At 32.4% G+C, this 14,709-nt stretch overlaps 1 protein-coding gene across 7 annotated transcripts in view; it reads left to right on the top strand.

Annotated features, from left to right (window-relative positions):
* Window positions 1-14,265, top strand: part of CNOT2 (CCR4-NOT transcription complex subunit 2) — a 111,617-nt gene extending 97,352 nt beyond the window's left edge. For 4 of the 7 annotated variants that reach the window (XM_065888308.1, XM_065888306.1, XM_065888307.1 and 1 more), the window contains 7 exons: window positions 424-544; window positions 637-793; window positions 3,236-3,297; window positions 3,387-3,436; window positions 5,446-5,546; window positions 7,101-7,245; window positions 13,122-14,265. In XM_065888308.1, the coding sequence (XP_065744380.1) occupies window positions 424-544; window positions 637-793; window positions 3,236-3,297; window positions 3,387-3,436; window positions 5,446-5,546; window positions 7,101-7,245; window positions 13,122-13,208 (723 nt within the window). In that variant the 3' untranslated portion in view covers window positions 13,209-14,265. The remainder of the gene's footprint in view (window positions 1-423; window positions 545-636; window positions 794-3,235; window positions 3,298-3,386; window positions 3,437-5,445; window positions 5,547-7,100; window positions 7,246-13,121) is intronic. The other 3 variants (XM_065888310.1, XM_065888312.1, XM_065888309.1) reach the window with 2 other exon arrangements.
* The last annotated feature ends 444 nt before the right edge of the window (window positions 14,266-14,709 follow it).

Raw genomic sequence — 14,709 nt, 5'->3', positions numbered from 1 at the left:
AGGTTTTTATGGTGATGTTTTAGGTAATGTACTATATTTAGTTTGTCTTCTAAATATACTTCTAAAATATACTTGTAAAAATACTAATAAAGTATTGAGGAGTGTAACTCAAGAGTATCCCAAAATGAAAAGTTCTGAGATAGAGAGGCTTTTTTTGTCTGTGACTGAAGATCTGAGATAAATAAGAATATTTTCCATATATTTCTTGTCCTTTAAGTACTCAAATATGTACAATACAGGATTTATTTGTATACCATGGCACAGTTGTGGAAACAAAAAATTTCATGTAGAACTTGAAAAACAGGTAATAATTTACTACCAACTTAAATATAATAAAAAATGAATAGAAAAGTACTAGTATATGAACTTGAAATTTTTATACATAACAAATTTTAATGTCACATTTAATTTTTTTCATGTTAGAATTTGAATACATCTGGCAAGACAACTTCAAGTACAGATGGACCCAAATTCCCTGGAGATAAAAGTTCAACAACACAAAATAATAACCAGCAGAAAAAAGGGATCCAGGTGTTACCTGATGGTGGGACTCTATAAAATATATCAAAGATATTATAGAATTCATTTTTTAACTTTTTCCTCAAAGATAAAAATGACTGTGTTTTTCTTATCCAGGTCGGGTTACTAACATTCCCCAAGGGATGGTGACAGACCAGTTTGGAATGATTGGCCTGTTAACATTTATCAGGGCAGCAGAGACAGACCCAGGAATGGTACATCTTGCATTAGGAAGTGACTTAACAACATTAGGCCTCAATCTGAACTCTCCTGAGTAAGTTTCTTTCTTTTCTCCCTACATTTGTGTATAGTACCTCCCTGCAGTTTTTAATTTCATGTCTGCAAATTATATCACCTGCTGCCACTCATTGTTGCTGGTATTTGCTGACTCTTTGGGTCATTCCCTCTTATATTAGTTCCTGGATCACTCTCACTTTATAGTAATATTCCTCTTATAATTTAGCAGTTTCAATATACACATATATGGTCTTTCCTAAATCCTGAAATCCTAGCTTCTTGAATTTCTCTCCTCCAAAAATCGTACCCTTCATCATACCTCAGCTGCTCACTTCTTTAGTCATCCCTTTGACTTCGTCATTTTTGGTGACCTCAGTTTCTCTGTAAGATTGTACTGCTATGCCACTTCCTGTTTTCCATTTCTCTCCCTCTTCTACGGGCTCCTGTAATCATTAGATTCCATTGGGACCTTCATCCCACTGATTCTTGTACCTTTTTACTGTTCCTCAACATCCCTGTCTCTCTTCCCCTTAGATGAATTCACTTCCTTCTTCTCCAGTTAAATTCTGTGGTCAGTCATGATTGCTTGTTTACATATACCCCTGACTGCTTTGCCCCTCTCTTGCTTTGTCATACTTGCATGGCAAAAACTACAACCCTGGTTATATCTGCCTGTTCCACTCTTGACCTGTGCTACTAAGCCTGGCTAGAGAAAAATACACAACTTCACTGCCTGGTCTCACTTCAGATTCATGGCCAGGAACCTCAAGAATGAGCCCTTAATTCTGCCAGCCATAATCAAGCTGGCATGCCTACTCCATTCATTCTTTTGTTCTCTTTTGCAACTGTTTTACACTTGCCTCTTCAAACCTCTAATACCTTTTCCCCTGTGCTTAGTGTCAGATGGTGACCTTGCTTTTTATTTCTACTTTACTAAGAACGAAGGAAGCAATCAGAAGAGTGTCAGTGTAGTCCTGCCACGAAATCAGTCACCTACAACCATCTGCACCTACCTTACTCTTGTCTTCCACCCTGTTACCATAGCTGATCCATGCTTTCTACCTAAAACCTTTGAAAACTCAAAGATATGGATCTAACAATTTTTTGCACTTTGTTGCATCATTTCCATCAGCATACAAATATGCTGTTACTTCTTCCATGTTAACCGATGCCTTCTCTTGATCCAGCTTATTCTATAAGTTATTGCCCCCCCACACCCCAATTTCTTTATTCTCCTTTGGAGCAAAACTCCTCAGGAGAGCCATCTTTGTATCTCCTATTCAGTGCTACATTATTTCTCACATTTTTTTTTTTTTTTTTTTTTTTTTGGCTGTACTTCACAGCTTGTGGGATCTTAGTTCCCCACCAAGGATCGAACCTGAGGGCCCTGGCAGTGAGAGCACCAAGTCCTAACCACTGGACTGCCAGGGAATTCCCTGTTTCTCACTACCTTTAACTGCTTCCACCCTGGTTTGAATCACCATCTTCTCTTGCTTGGATTACTCCATTAGCCAATCACCAGGTGTCCCTGATTCTCCCTTTGCCGCTTATAATCTTTTGTTCATATGACAGCCAGGACAATCCTTTTTGAATAAGTTCATTCTCTGCTCAATACACAGTTAGGTTTTGCAGTTTTATTATGATTAAAAACCCAAAATCTTGATAGGCCTACTAATCTGTACAGGCATGATCTGTGTCTCTCCTCTACCTACACCTTAACAGCTTCTCCCTTTGTTCACCCTGTTCCAGTTTCACTGGCCTTCTTGCTGTACGTCAGACATGTCAGTCATAACTCTGCATTAGTTGCTCTAGCAGTTCCCTCTGACTAGAGTAGTTTTCTACCAGATAACAGATATGGTTATCTCCCTCATATCCTTCAAATCTTTGTTCAAACGTGACCTTCTAAATGTGCCCTAACCTGACTGCCCTATTTAATTATGCAACTAATCTTCCCTCCCTACCCCACCACTAACATGGAATATTATTTATGTATTACGTAAATTGTTTTTGTGTGCCTCACTCCCAATCCACCATCTTCAACCAGAAAGTAAGTTTCACGTTATCAGTGATCATTGTTATGTTTGCTGATGTATAAGCATGCTAGTGCCAGGCATATAATAATAGACACTCAGTAAATGTTTGCTGAATTTGAGCTTTGGTTTTTAATAATTGCTGGTATTTTTTCTCTGGCCATATAAATAGGAAAGTAATTGTACTTTAATTCATTGTATTAATGAATTTAAAGCATTCTGAGTTGAAGTAATAATTCATATACAGATATGTGTGTGTATGTATGTATTTTTAACCTTGTTTCAGTTTCCTGCTGTATAAGTCATAGTAAAACCAAGAAAAGATATTAGTAATTTAAAGATGCTCATTTTACATTTGAAGTCATTGTTTTTCCTGATTTGCTGAAATAAAATTAGAAATCTCTTTTCCTACTTTGGACTTCAGAATGGTTTTTTTCTCCCTCATTCAGAAATCTCTACCCCAAATTTGCATCACCCTGGGCATCTTCACCTTGTCGACCTCAAGACATAGGTAGGAGAATCTATTTTTGTTCAGACCTTTAAAAAATATATTTGTAACTGAGAATCAGTTAATAAGGCTTTTTTCATTTTATTATCCAGACTTCCATGTTCCATCTGAGTACTTAACGAACATTCACATTAGGGATAAGGTGAGTGTAGTTTATTATTCTACTCAGCATGAACTTATCTATTTTCAGGTGCTGTTTTGCAGTTCAGACAGCATAATATTTTTGAAATATTTAACAGTGGTCTCAGGGGTATGCTTTTGTATGTCCATTCAGTTATATGTAATAGTTTAATTTCTATTTTTGTTTATAATCCTGTGTTTTGATGAGGTCTGGGTTATATTTTAAAAATATTTTAAAAACAATGTTAGGACCAGTAAAATCTTTCTTATAGTTATTAGTAACGGTACAATCATAACCGCAGTTCATGGGAATAAAGTAACTTGGAAAATTTGATGAATTTCCTTCTGATATTCTCATTTTATGTTTACAGATAAAATGTTTTTAATGAAAAAATATATATTTTAAAACTGTAATCTTTGACTTTTTTGTGTAATCTTTTTCTGTGTTTAATTTCTATGTTTCTAATTCTATGTCTATAATTTTAATGTTTTAATTTCTATGTTTTAATTTTCTATGTTTTATGTTTACAGATAAAATGTTTTTAATGAAAAAATACATGTTTTAAAACTGTAATCTTTGACTTTTTTGTGTAATCTTTTTCTATGTTTCTATGTACTGAATTTCTAGTTATAAAATAATATTAACAGATTAGAACTTTAATCTTTTGTTTTTTTTTTTTTTTTTCCTGAGAAAGAAAATAACACCTTTGCTTTAGGGGAAAGCACTGAGAGTTCAATTTTGTTAGAATGGTATCTAGATTTTGGTTATGTGAAAGGATAGATACAGTTTGTTAAAAATGATATATTTGTGTTATACTTACGTGCATAAATATGTGTAATATAAATATATATAAATGACAGCGTTCTGCGTCTGTGCCATGCAGTTGTGTAGCCAAACGGTTGTCGATGTTGTGGACAGGCAACTAAAGAGATACACGTATTTCTCGACATGTCTTTTAATACTTGAGTAGATGGAAAACAAGAAGTACGAGATAGAGCTAGTTTTTTCTGTCTGTGGACTGTATGATTTGCTGCCACCTCCACTATAGCACTCATTTTTTGCTCCAATTATCTGAGGGTTCCAGAACCTTTTCTTATGCCAGCTTAAGAAATAATAATTTAGGAGAATTTGTCACATTCAAGACTGCTGCCTGAATGGGGATAATATGAATGGAGAGAAAAGTAACATTCAGAGAGTGTGTAACAACAGTTAAACATTTAGATACAGGACTAGGTAAAGAGAAGAATGTTTTCATTTCAGTGAGCTTTTAATAAAGATTTGTCTTACTGTGACAATTTGAGACTATTGAACTTGTGTTTGATAGTTTGGTAGGCAGTTGTTTCTGCTTTGTGGAGCGACATGTAAAGCAGTCATCTTTTCATCATCCATTTAAACAAAGAAGTATCCCTTTATGATTTTTGTACTTAACTGTGATTTGCTAAAAATACATGATCGATTTGTGAATCACTGTCAGATGTAGATTCAGTTACTATTTCTTTTAAGTCTTCTGTGAGGCACTCTACAGAAGGTGCATTCACATTGTCACCTAATTTCATATACATTTTTAGTAATCCTTATAGGTGTCATTGACTACATTTTATAACTGAAAGTTCAGAGACATTAAATAACTTTGATATGGTCATATTAGTCAGTAGTGAAACTAAGACTTGAATGTAAGTCCTGCATTTCTGAGCAACACAGTGTTCCACTATTGCCACGTTGAGTATTAATAAACACCTCGAGTAAGACAGTGTTAGGTCTTACTTAGAAGTTTTTATTTAGCTTTTTTCCCCTATTAGTACCTAAAATAAATGTATCAGAAATAATTATTAAATGACTTTAGTCATTTAAATGATAAAACTTCCCTTTAGAATTATATAACTAATACCTCTGTAATCATGTAATAACAGTTGTCTGCTACAAAGAGGGGTTTCTGTTTTATCTTTCCATTTTTACTTTAGTGCAATCAATTATATGTTAGGATTTTCAAGCTCATTTTACATTTCAGAATAATTTTATTTCTTTTCCAGCTGGCTGCAATAAAACTTGGTCGATACGGAGAAGACCTTCTCTTCTATCTCTATTACATGAATGGAGGAGACGTATTACAACTTTTAGCTGCAGTAGAGCTGTATGTTCAAAGTATTTTTAAAAACTTTTGTATTATAGTGGATATTGTTTATTCTAAAAACTTCTTTTTTAAAATGATGGTGGCTGTAGTTTTTGTCTTTGTTTTTAAAATGGAACTATTTCTTCATCAAGAAATCTAAGTTTTTTATATTTAGTAAAAATTAATTTAGATTGAAACCTTATATTACCATGTCTTCATAATCACTGTATACATAAAAACAATTTCAAATTTAAATAACTGTAAATGTATAAGAAGACGGAATCAATTTGATTCATGGGTATGATTAATCTAATTTTTATAAATATAAAGTATAAGGTGTGGTTCATACCTGTGGTTCATCTTACTCCTTGTGGAACCACATATGTTAATAACAGTGAATTTCATCATTTAAGAAATATTTATTAAGCATTGTATGGGCAAGGCAGTGTGCATATTTCTTGTGTATTTTGAAATATTGATAAAGTCCACATTCATTATCAGAAGCCTATTGGCCAACTTAAATAAATTAAGTCTTAAGAAATTGGTCCATTGAATACATTGTTTTTCTGAGCATTTCTGTTTTTACCTAATGCTCTAAGAATAAAAACTTTGTGTCATTTTTTATATGTCCAGGTGGTAACATTTTGTTACCAATAGACTATTCTATTAATCATGTTTACTGTAGAGTGAATTGTTACTAAAAACTTACGATGTAATGATTGGGAGACCTTTTTATAGATTTAATAAGTATTTTATAATATTCCTAATAGCATTTCTATAAATGGCCTTGGATCAGATACTTTAAAATGTAAAATTCACTGTGTTGTTAATAAATTGATTTTTTATTTCTCAATTGAGAATGTTTTTTTCCATGTTTTCCCTCATTTTTTGTAAGATAGCAATTGTTACCTGTTCGTTTTAATTTATTCATAAGTAAATAAATTCATCAGTCATTCATTCATTCATCACTGGCAGTTCTGTCTCATATCTTATTTATGACTATAAATATATATAAAATATATGTCTAAAATAACCCCTCGTTGTATTGATAGGGAGGTATTTGTTTGCATGGAGGTTTTTCAGCATAGTTACAAATTTTATGTGAATTTATGTAGTTAATTCAAATAGGCTTTGTATTTAGTTTCTTACAAAATAATACAAATAGTTGGGGGTTTTGTTTGTTTTAATAGGTATCTTAATTTCTATTGAATATTAAGAAGAACAAGAAAGGAGTGAAGTTTCTGGAACACAGTGATCTTTGGTCTGCCAAAGTTTTTATCACATTGCTCATAGAGCTTTTAAGATCTCGTTTTGTTTGCATAAAAAAATTCTTCAGTTAAATAAAGATGTGTGTGTTAATTAAAGAGTGTGGTTTTTGGGCAAATTAAGAAAGTCTTTTCCTATATTTATTTTACTAGGTTGTATTTAATAACAATAAAAATCAGGGAAAAGAAGCATCAATATTTATGTATTTTATGTGTGACTATTTTCTGAAAAATGCTTTACAAAATGTAGAAAATGTTTGATGTGAGCCACAGGAAAAAATTAATTGTCTTTTTCTCTTAAAAATTGAAGTTTTAACCGTGATTGGAGATACCACAAAGAAGAACGAGTATGGATTACCAGGGCACCAGGCATGGAGCCAACAATGAAAACCAATACATATGAGAGGGGAACATATTACTTCTTTGACTGTCTTAACTGGAGGAAAGTAGCTAAGGTATATTTTTTTCCATGTGCAAATGTGTAACTATAAATCTAGATTTTAAAAAGAAGTGTCCTCTTTTATCTGTTTATATGTACCAGTACATCCATTCCAATAATGTGCCAGATATTTGCTGAGTCTTTTAAAAGGTCTCCACCTCCTTGGCTTGATTTAAACTCTAGGAGAGTATCTGGAAACAGCTCATTTTACCTGTAGTTTAGGAAAATGATTGAATTTGGTAAGAAATTTTGTAATTTTTCACAAGCCTTGGTAACACTTGAAATATTTTTGTGTCTACTCAGTTGTAAAATAAAGATACCCTCTTGCAATCCCGGTCATGTATTCTTATATTATTATTACTTTAAGCAAATATGAGATTTGTCCTAAAACCAGTATAAATATATTTTTATATATTTTTTATGTAATATATATATTTTTTCATATAAAACCAGTATATAGGCTTTTTAAACACTTGCACTCTTCGCAGGAAATGTGCTTGAGTTTTTATTTGCAAGTGATATAAAGAAAGAAAATCGCAAGCATTAATCATGATTGTTCCTTTGACTAGTATGCTGAATATCTGGGGAAAGAGGCCAGTGGAAAAAGTTGTTTTGGTTTGCAAATTTTCCTCACAAAAACACCTTTCTAACTGTCCCATGTGAACAGTTTGCATCAGTGTCATAGCATATTACACATTTGTGTTTAGTTCCTTATGTATGTACTTAGTCTACCTAGAAGAAAATATAGCTCACATAGATTTCATAACTCCAGGATTTCTCTGAATGCCTTTTCCATTGATAGGTCTTAGGATTAAAAACTAAAGAGTTAGTTTTGTTGGTTTTATTAAGTTTAAACAGAAAAAAAATATTTCTTGACAGTTCATTGGGTAATTTTTTAGTTGTTGGCTTGGGGTTTTTGTTTTTTTTAAATCAGCTTTACAAAACTGATAAAAGAGTAAAACATTATAAAAAGATAGTGTAAAATGCTTACCAGATAACTATTACAAAATTTTACATCACAAGAAGACTTCATATAAAACATGAAATAGAAGGGATGAGCCCAGCAAAAACGCCCAAAAGAAGACACATACAAAAGGTTAAATCTTTTTTTATTACTACTTTTGCATGTTTCTCTAATGGTAAATGTCATTGCTTCTCAGACCAAGTCTGTATACCACCCTACACTGTATTTGAGTTATTTTAACAGTTCTAATTAATATGCATGTCTTGACTTTAAAAGGTAGATCCATGAAATAAGTAATAAGTAATTAATTACAAATAGTATACAGGACATTGTGTATGTTACCTGTTCTTTAAGAAGTGTAGTGAAGTAGAAAACCTTAGTTTTTTGTATCAGGATTTGAAATTAACTCCTGTTTCTGCTATTCATACTTTGACCTTGTATAAGTTTCCTTTCCATGTCTGCTTCCTTATCTTTTAAGTCAAAATGATTTTTGCCTCCTGATTTATCATGTAGCTTAATTGATATTACACAGGCACACATATACACTGAGTACAGTGCTTGGCATATATTGGGTATTTGATATAGGAGAGTAGTTGTGGTAGTTTGTTGCTGTTGTTTTTATCATCATTATTATTACAGCTTGTTACTGTTCTTCCAAGATGGAAAAATTCTGATTATTGTTAGGTTAGGTCAGTAGTTCTCAAACTTTAGCTTGCATCAGAATTACCTGGAGGCCATGTTAAAACGCAAATTGCTGGGTCATACCTGCATTGTTTCTGGTTCAGCAAGTCTGTGGATGGGACCTGAGGATTTGCATTGCTAGCAACTTCCCAAGTGATGCCAGTGATCATGCTGGTCTTTGGTTTCATAGTTTGAGAACCTGGTTCTTCAGGAGAGAAAGAGTATCTTTGGAAGGGAAGAATTCTAATAGTAAATGACTGAAGTTTTCTCTATTCAGTTGAAGCTTTTTGCTCAATATCATCAATTATTCCAAACATATGTACAGAAAGAAATAGGTATTTGCAATAATAGATAGATGTGTAATTTTAGTTGAATTTTAGTTTGGTATCTGTGAAGAAATCAACTTAAGTGAAAAAAATCAATTTCCCAGAACTAAGTTCTCCCCATAAAATTAAATATTCAGAAACAACTTGAACATCAGTAAGGCCCCTGATTTCCCACAAAAGCAATTCCTCAGTCAGGTAAATGTCATGTTAAAGAAAATTATTTGTGTGTGTGTGTGTGTGTGCATAAAATAATAATTTTACCTAATTTTATCTGATCTCTCCTATGTACAGTTGAGCTTTTGTCTTAACTTTTACCTTTAAAATTTTTAGCTGTGAAGTTGGAAAATAAAATTTGAGAAATATTATTATTAAACTATTTTTGAAAAATCTTAAGGTAATTTACTGGCCACTTGTGCTGATACTCTTCAACAAAATTATCTTCATAGTGATGAAAGCAAACATTTCATAGTGATGAAAGCAAGCAGAAATATTGGTTTCTATCAAGTATTAATATGCAGCTCACTTCTTTTGATTATATTTAAAGAATTCATGGACTTAAAACTTTTAAGTTGTGTTATATTCACAGAATAAACTTTTCACAAAGGCTTCTGAGTTTTTGTTTGTTTTGTTTTTTAAGGATGTTTTCAGTGTTTTTCCAGAAATTGGATTAGGAATTAAGAAATTTAGTTCCATAGTATATTTATTAACAGACTTCATCAAGCTACAGAAAATCCATTGACGTGCCATGTCCCAAGTCAAAGTCCCCATCTGTAAAGTGGTTGTGGTTTATTATTCACAGGTAAAGAACATGCATTTAATAGCTTCAACTCATAAGAAGCCTTCAGTATGAATTAGTATTATAAGTAATAACTTGATGTTATGGTATCATTGAAAAGTATTGAACTGATCTAGACCATAATCAGGTCTTTAATCTCACTTCTATGAGGTTCTTTCTTTCACTTTTGCAAATAACTTAATATTTTCAGAGAATTGAAGAAGTGTAATTTTAAGTAAGGGATTAGATTATTTAAATCAGAAGTATTCCTTATCCCCTAAAAATTCTGTGAGTTCTAGGATTCAGCCCATTATTTATATAAAGAATTTCCTGTATGTACATAAAAATTTTGACACTGTATTTGCTTATTCTCTTTTAGATAATCTTGATTTGTCAGCAGACTGTGTGGTCTATCCTATATGTAATTTAGCTAGAATAATTCACTATCCCATTAACTTAAAAATTTGTTATATATATTCTCAATGAGTAAGATTTTTAAAATAATTTTATCCACAGAGAATTTTTAGGTGATAGAAGGCCCCCCCCCCCATTATCAATAGCTTTCTCAAACTAAAGACTTAAAAGTTTCAGAACTCTTTCAGTTTGACTTCACCTTGTGGGTCCAACACTGAATAGGATTTTTAATGCTTAGGATTCTTTATCATATCATAACCTGCTATAAATGTGATTTTTTATACCTAGAACTCTTTCTAGCCTTTAAACGATTAAACTGTAATCTAAAAATCTTTTCTCCATTAAAGCAAATACATACATAGAACTTCTAATACCTGATCTTGGAATATTTAAAAAATTTAAATGTTCTGTTCCTAAAACAAATGAAGAAAACTTGGGTTCATTGATTCATCAGCCATTAATTACACACCCTCTGGGAGCCTGGAAGCTCAGTAGTATTCTCAGTAGTAGGTAGTGATAAACAAAACAGACATACTTCTTGCCCCTACAGATTTTACAAAGGTGTGTGTGTGTGGTATGTGCTGTGTGTGTACATATAACATAAACATGTAAAAAAGATGCTATCAGTAATCAGAGTTAGGGAACAAAGAGATTGTAAGCTTTATGTCTTTTAAGAAGACATAGAAGAGAAAAAAATGATTTAAAAAAATGGGAGACAAAATTTGATTCTGAATCTGATATATAAGGTCTGAGATTTTCTTAATTATCATATTAAAATATTTATGCTCCCTAGGTTTAAACTGATCTTTTTTTTTTTTTTTAATATGTAGCGGGGGGAAATGTGTGCATTGATGAAGTTACTCTAGTTTAAATTCTGATTATACAGTGTAGTTTACCAGTGCACAATGATGAGGATAAAACAATTGAAGAAAATTTTAATTTATATAAATATAACTTAGTGGAGTATATGATTTGTCAGTTACAAATAGACTTTTTACCCAATAACTACACATACTTTAGAACTAAAATTAGCCAATTTTAATAAAAGAATGCTACAGCAAGAAGATACTTCCTCCACTAATACAGATATTTATCTTCAGCCAGGCAATAAAATTCTTTCAAAGCCTGGACAGAGTAGGGAGAGAGGGAGAGGTGCCTGTACAGTGCATTAAGGAGGCTGTGGTGATTGTGATGGTGATTCTGGTGTTTGCTAGTTTTTACTGATAAGCAAAGAAGCTCTGTGCCTTAGTTAACTCTAAAGTGAACTTTTTAAAAGTCATCACAGGGTGCCTTCTTTATCAACATTTGTCAGTGGACTGAATTTTTTCAACATTATTTATGGATAGGGGTGTAATTAAGTAGTTTTGGTTTTGGATCTTGGGCTAAAAATATTAAAAATAATGTGTTATACTAGAAAAATCATGTGCTTTGGTGTACTACAGATTTGGATCCTAATCCTAGATCTGCCATTTATTGTATAACTTGGGCAAGTTACTTGTGAGCCTCATTTTCCTCCAATGCAAATATGAAGATAACGATATCTACTTTACAGACTTACAAAGATGAGAATAAACTTAGCTTTGTCTCTAGTTTTGACACATATTAGGCTTCTGATAAATTATACCTGCTATTTCTGTAATTGTTATTGTAATATCCTTAAATTCTAAATACTTGGTTTTATATCTCAAAATTTAATCATGACCTAGGTTTTCATTTTAATTTAATAATGAAATTTTCACTTAATTTAATAATGGAAACATCTACTGTGGGATTAATTTGAAATAAGACAAATAAGGTGAAATATGTTAAGCCATGGTACTAACATTACTTGTTGGCTTTCTTTAGTACATAATACATATTATGGTTCATAGTGTTTTAAATGGGATTAACTGAGATAGTTTGTGCTACTTGAATTCAGGTTGTAGAATTAATAATTTTCGAACCTCTAGGTTTTGGATTTAAAAAGGTATGTTTTTGTTTGCTTTTTTTTAATATACAAAGTCGTATTCTGCACCTCTTGACCTTGGAGTATCATGAAGAATTTGCTTCACCATTCTTAAATTTTAAAATTCATGTAGTGTTTTGAAAGTTTAATTAAAATGAGCTATATAGTTCATCTTCAGATGTGCCTACAGCAAAACCACTGTCTAGTTTGGGGTGGCAGTTACATCTTTTCAGGGTTTTTGGGTTTGTGAAATGGGAAGTCTGGAGATGTGTGAGTTTTAAGTTCATTGTTTTCCCGAGATAGCAAGTTTAGAGTAACTTTGTTTGCTTTTTTTAAAAAAAAACATGTGATAAGACAAATTGGAAAAGCCTTTATTTCTAAACTTTTTTCATGGAAAAGTTTTAAGTTTTATACTTCATTGAAGGTAGCTTTACTTTAAATATCCTATAATTTTCAATGCTTTTTATTAGTGATATAGTAATTGCTCCCTTCAAACTTTTATTTTTGAGCAAAAAAAAATGCATAGAATTTGTGTCATAAAGTAAATGTTCATGACTAGTCTTTGGCTTTTATGCAGAAAGTCTACATTTTTGTACTTATCAGATAGAAACTACAGCATATTATCTTTCTTCAAGCTATATTTTACTTAGCGGGAAAAAGTTGTTAATATCTCTGTTCGTTCTCATACCTGTAGTTATTTTATTTGTTCATATAGTAAATATATTTTGACAAAAATGTGAGATCAAATGAAAGGAAATCATCTAAATTTTTAAATTTGGTTTTATAGGAGTTCCATCTGGAATATGACAAATTAGAAGAACGGCCTCACCTGCCATCCACCTTCAACTACAACCCTGCTCAGCAAGCCTTCTAAAAAAAGACTTCCCTTTTCTTGGGGTATGGCTGTCTCAGCACAATACTCAACATAACTGCAGAACTGATGTGGCTCAGGCACCCTGGTTTTAATTCCTTGAGGATCTGGCAATTGGCTTACGCAAAGGGTCACCATTTGAGGTCCTGCCTTACTAATTATGTGCTGCCCAACAACTAAATTTGTAATTTGTTTTTCTCTAGTTCGAGCAGGGTCTGAATTTTTTCATTTATTTTCTTTTTTGCCAGCAGACAGACTTGGGTCTGTAAAGACAAGCAAGTACACTGAAAGAAGTTTACCATTTAGTTTCTAAAATGTAAAAAAGAAAACCCACAAAAGACTCAACAGAATTAGACCACAAAATTTGCATTGTTCATTGTAGCACTATTGGTAATAAAATAACAAATGTTTGTGCATTTTTATGTGAAGATCCTTCTCGTATTTCATTTGGAAAGATGAGCAAGGTCTGCTTCCTTCATTTTACTTCCCCTTCTGTTTTTGAAAGGCAGTTTCGCCAAGCTTAACGCAAGAATATATGACTGTTTAGAAGAAAGATATTGCCACAATCTCTGGATGGTTTCCAGGGTTGTGTTATTACTGAGCTTCATCTTTCCAGAATGAGCAAAACACTGTCCAGTCTTTGTTACGATTTTGTAATAAATGTGTACATTTTTTTTAAATTTTTGGACATCACATGAATAAAGGTATGTATGTACGAATGTGTATATATTATATATATGACATCTATTTTGGAAAATGTTTGCCCTGCTGTACCTCATTTTTAGGAGGTGTGCATGGATGCAATATATGAAAATGGGACATTCTGGAACTGCTGGTCAGGGGACTTTGTCGCCCTGTGCACTAAAGGGCCAGATTTTCAGCAGCCAAGGACATCCATACCCAAGTGAATGTGATGGGACTTAAAGAAGTGAACTGAGACAATTCACTCTGGCTGTTTGAACAGCAGCGTTTCATAGGAAGAGAAAAAAAGATCAATCTTGTATTTTCTGACCACATAAAGGCTTCTTCTCTTTGTAATAAAGTAGAAAAGCTCTCCTCACTGCAGTGTTGACTTTGATTTGAAATTGTGAAATTATTTCTTCAACAGGAAAAACAACCTAAAGTTTTACAACTGAACAGTGTGACTAAACAATTTAAAACGTAGTCTTTTTTTTCCAGCTTTTGACAGCTTATTTAATGGAACCATATACCGTTTCACTTGTAGGTTAAAAATGTAGACATTCTTAGTATTAACCAAGTTCAGAACAGAGAAAACTATTTTTTAAGTGAATAATGGCAGCATTAGAAATAAAACTTCCTGAACACTCTTGAGACCCAATCAAAATACTCTGCTTTTGTGAGAAGTGTATAAGATATTTCTTGTTAGACCTTTGAGATATATCTTAAAGAAGTAATGTGCAAATTAAGGTAAGCCAAAGAGGAGGAGTGGGGTAGACTTCCCCTTCAATTTGATCGCCTGGTTATTTCACATGCAAGTTGATGG

This window comes from Phocoena phocoena, chromosome 11 (genome assembly GCF_963924675.1).
Source record: "Phocoena phocoena chromosome 11, mPhoPho1.1, whole genome shotgun sequence".
Lineage (NCBI taxonomy): Eukaryota > Metazoa > Chordata > Mammalia > Artiodactyla > Phocoenidae > Phocoena > Phocoena phocoena.
This window is presented reverse-complemented; position numbering and strand designations above follow the sequence as displayed.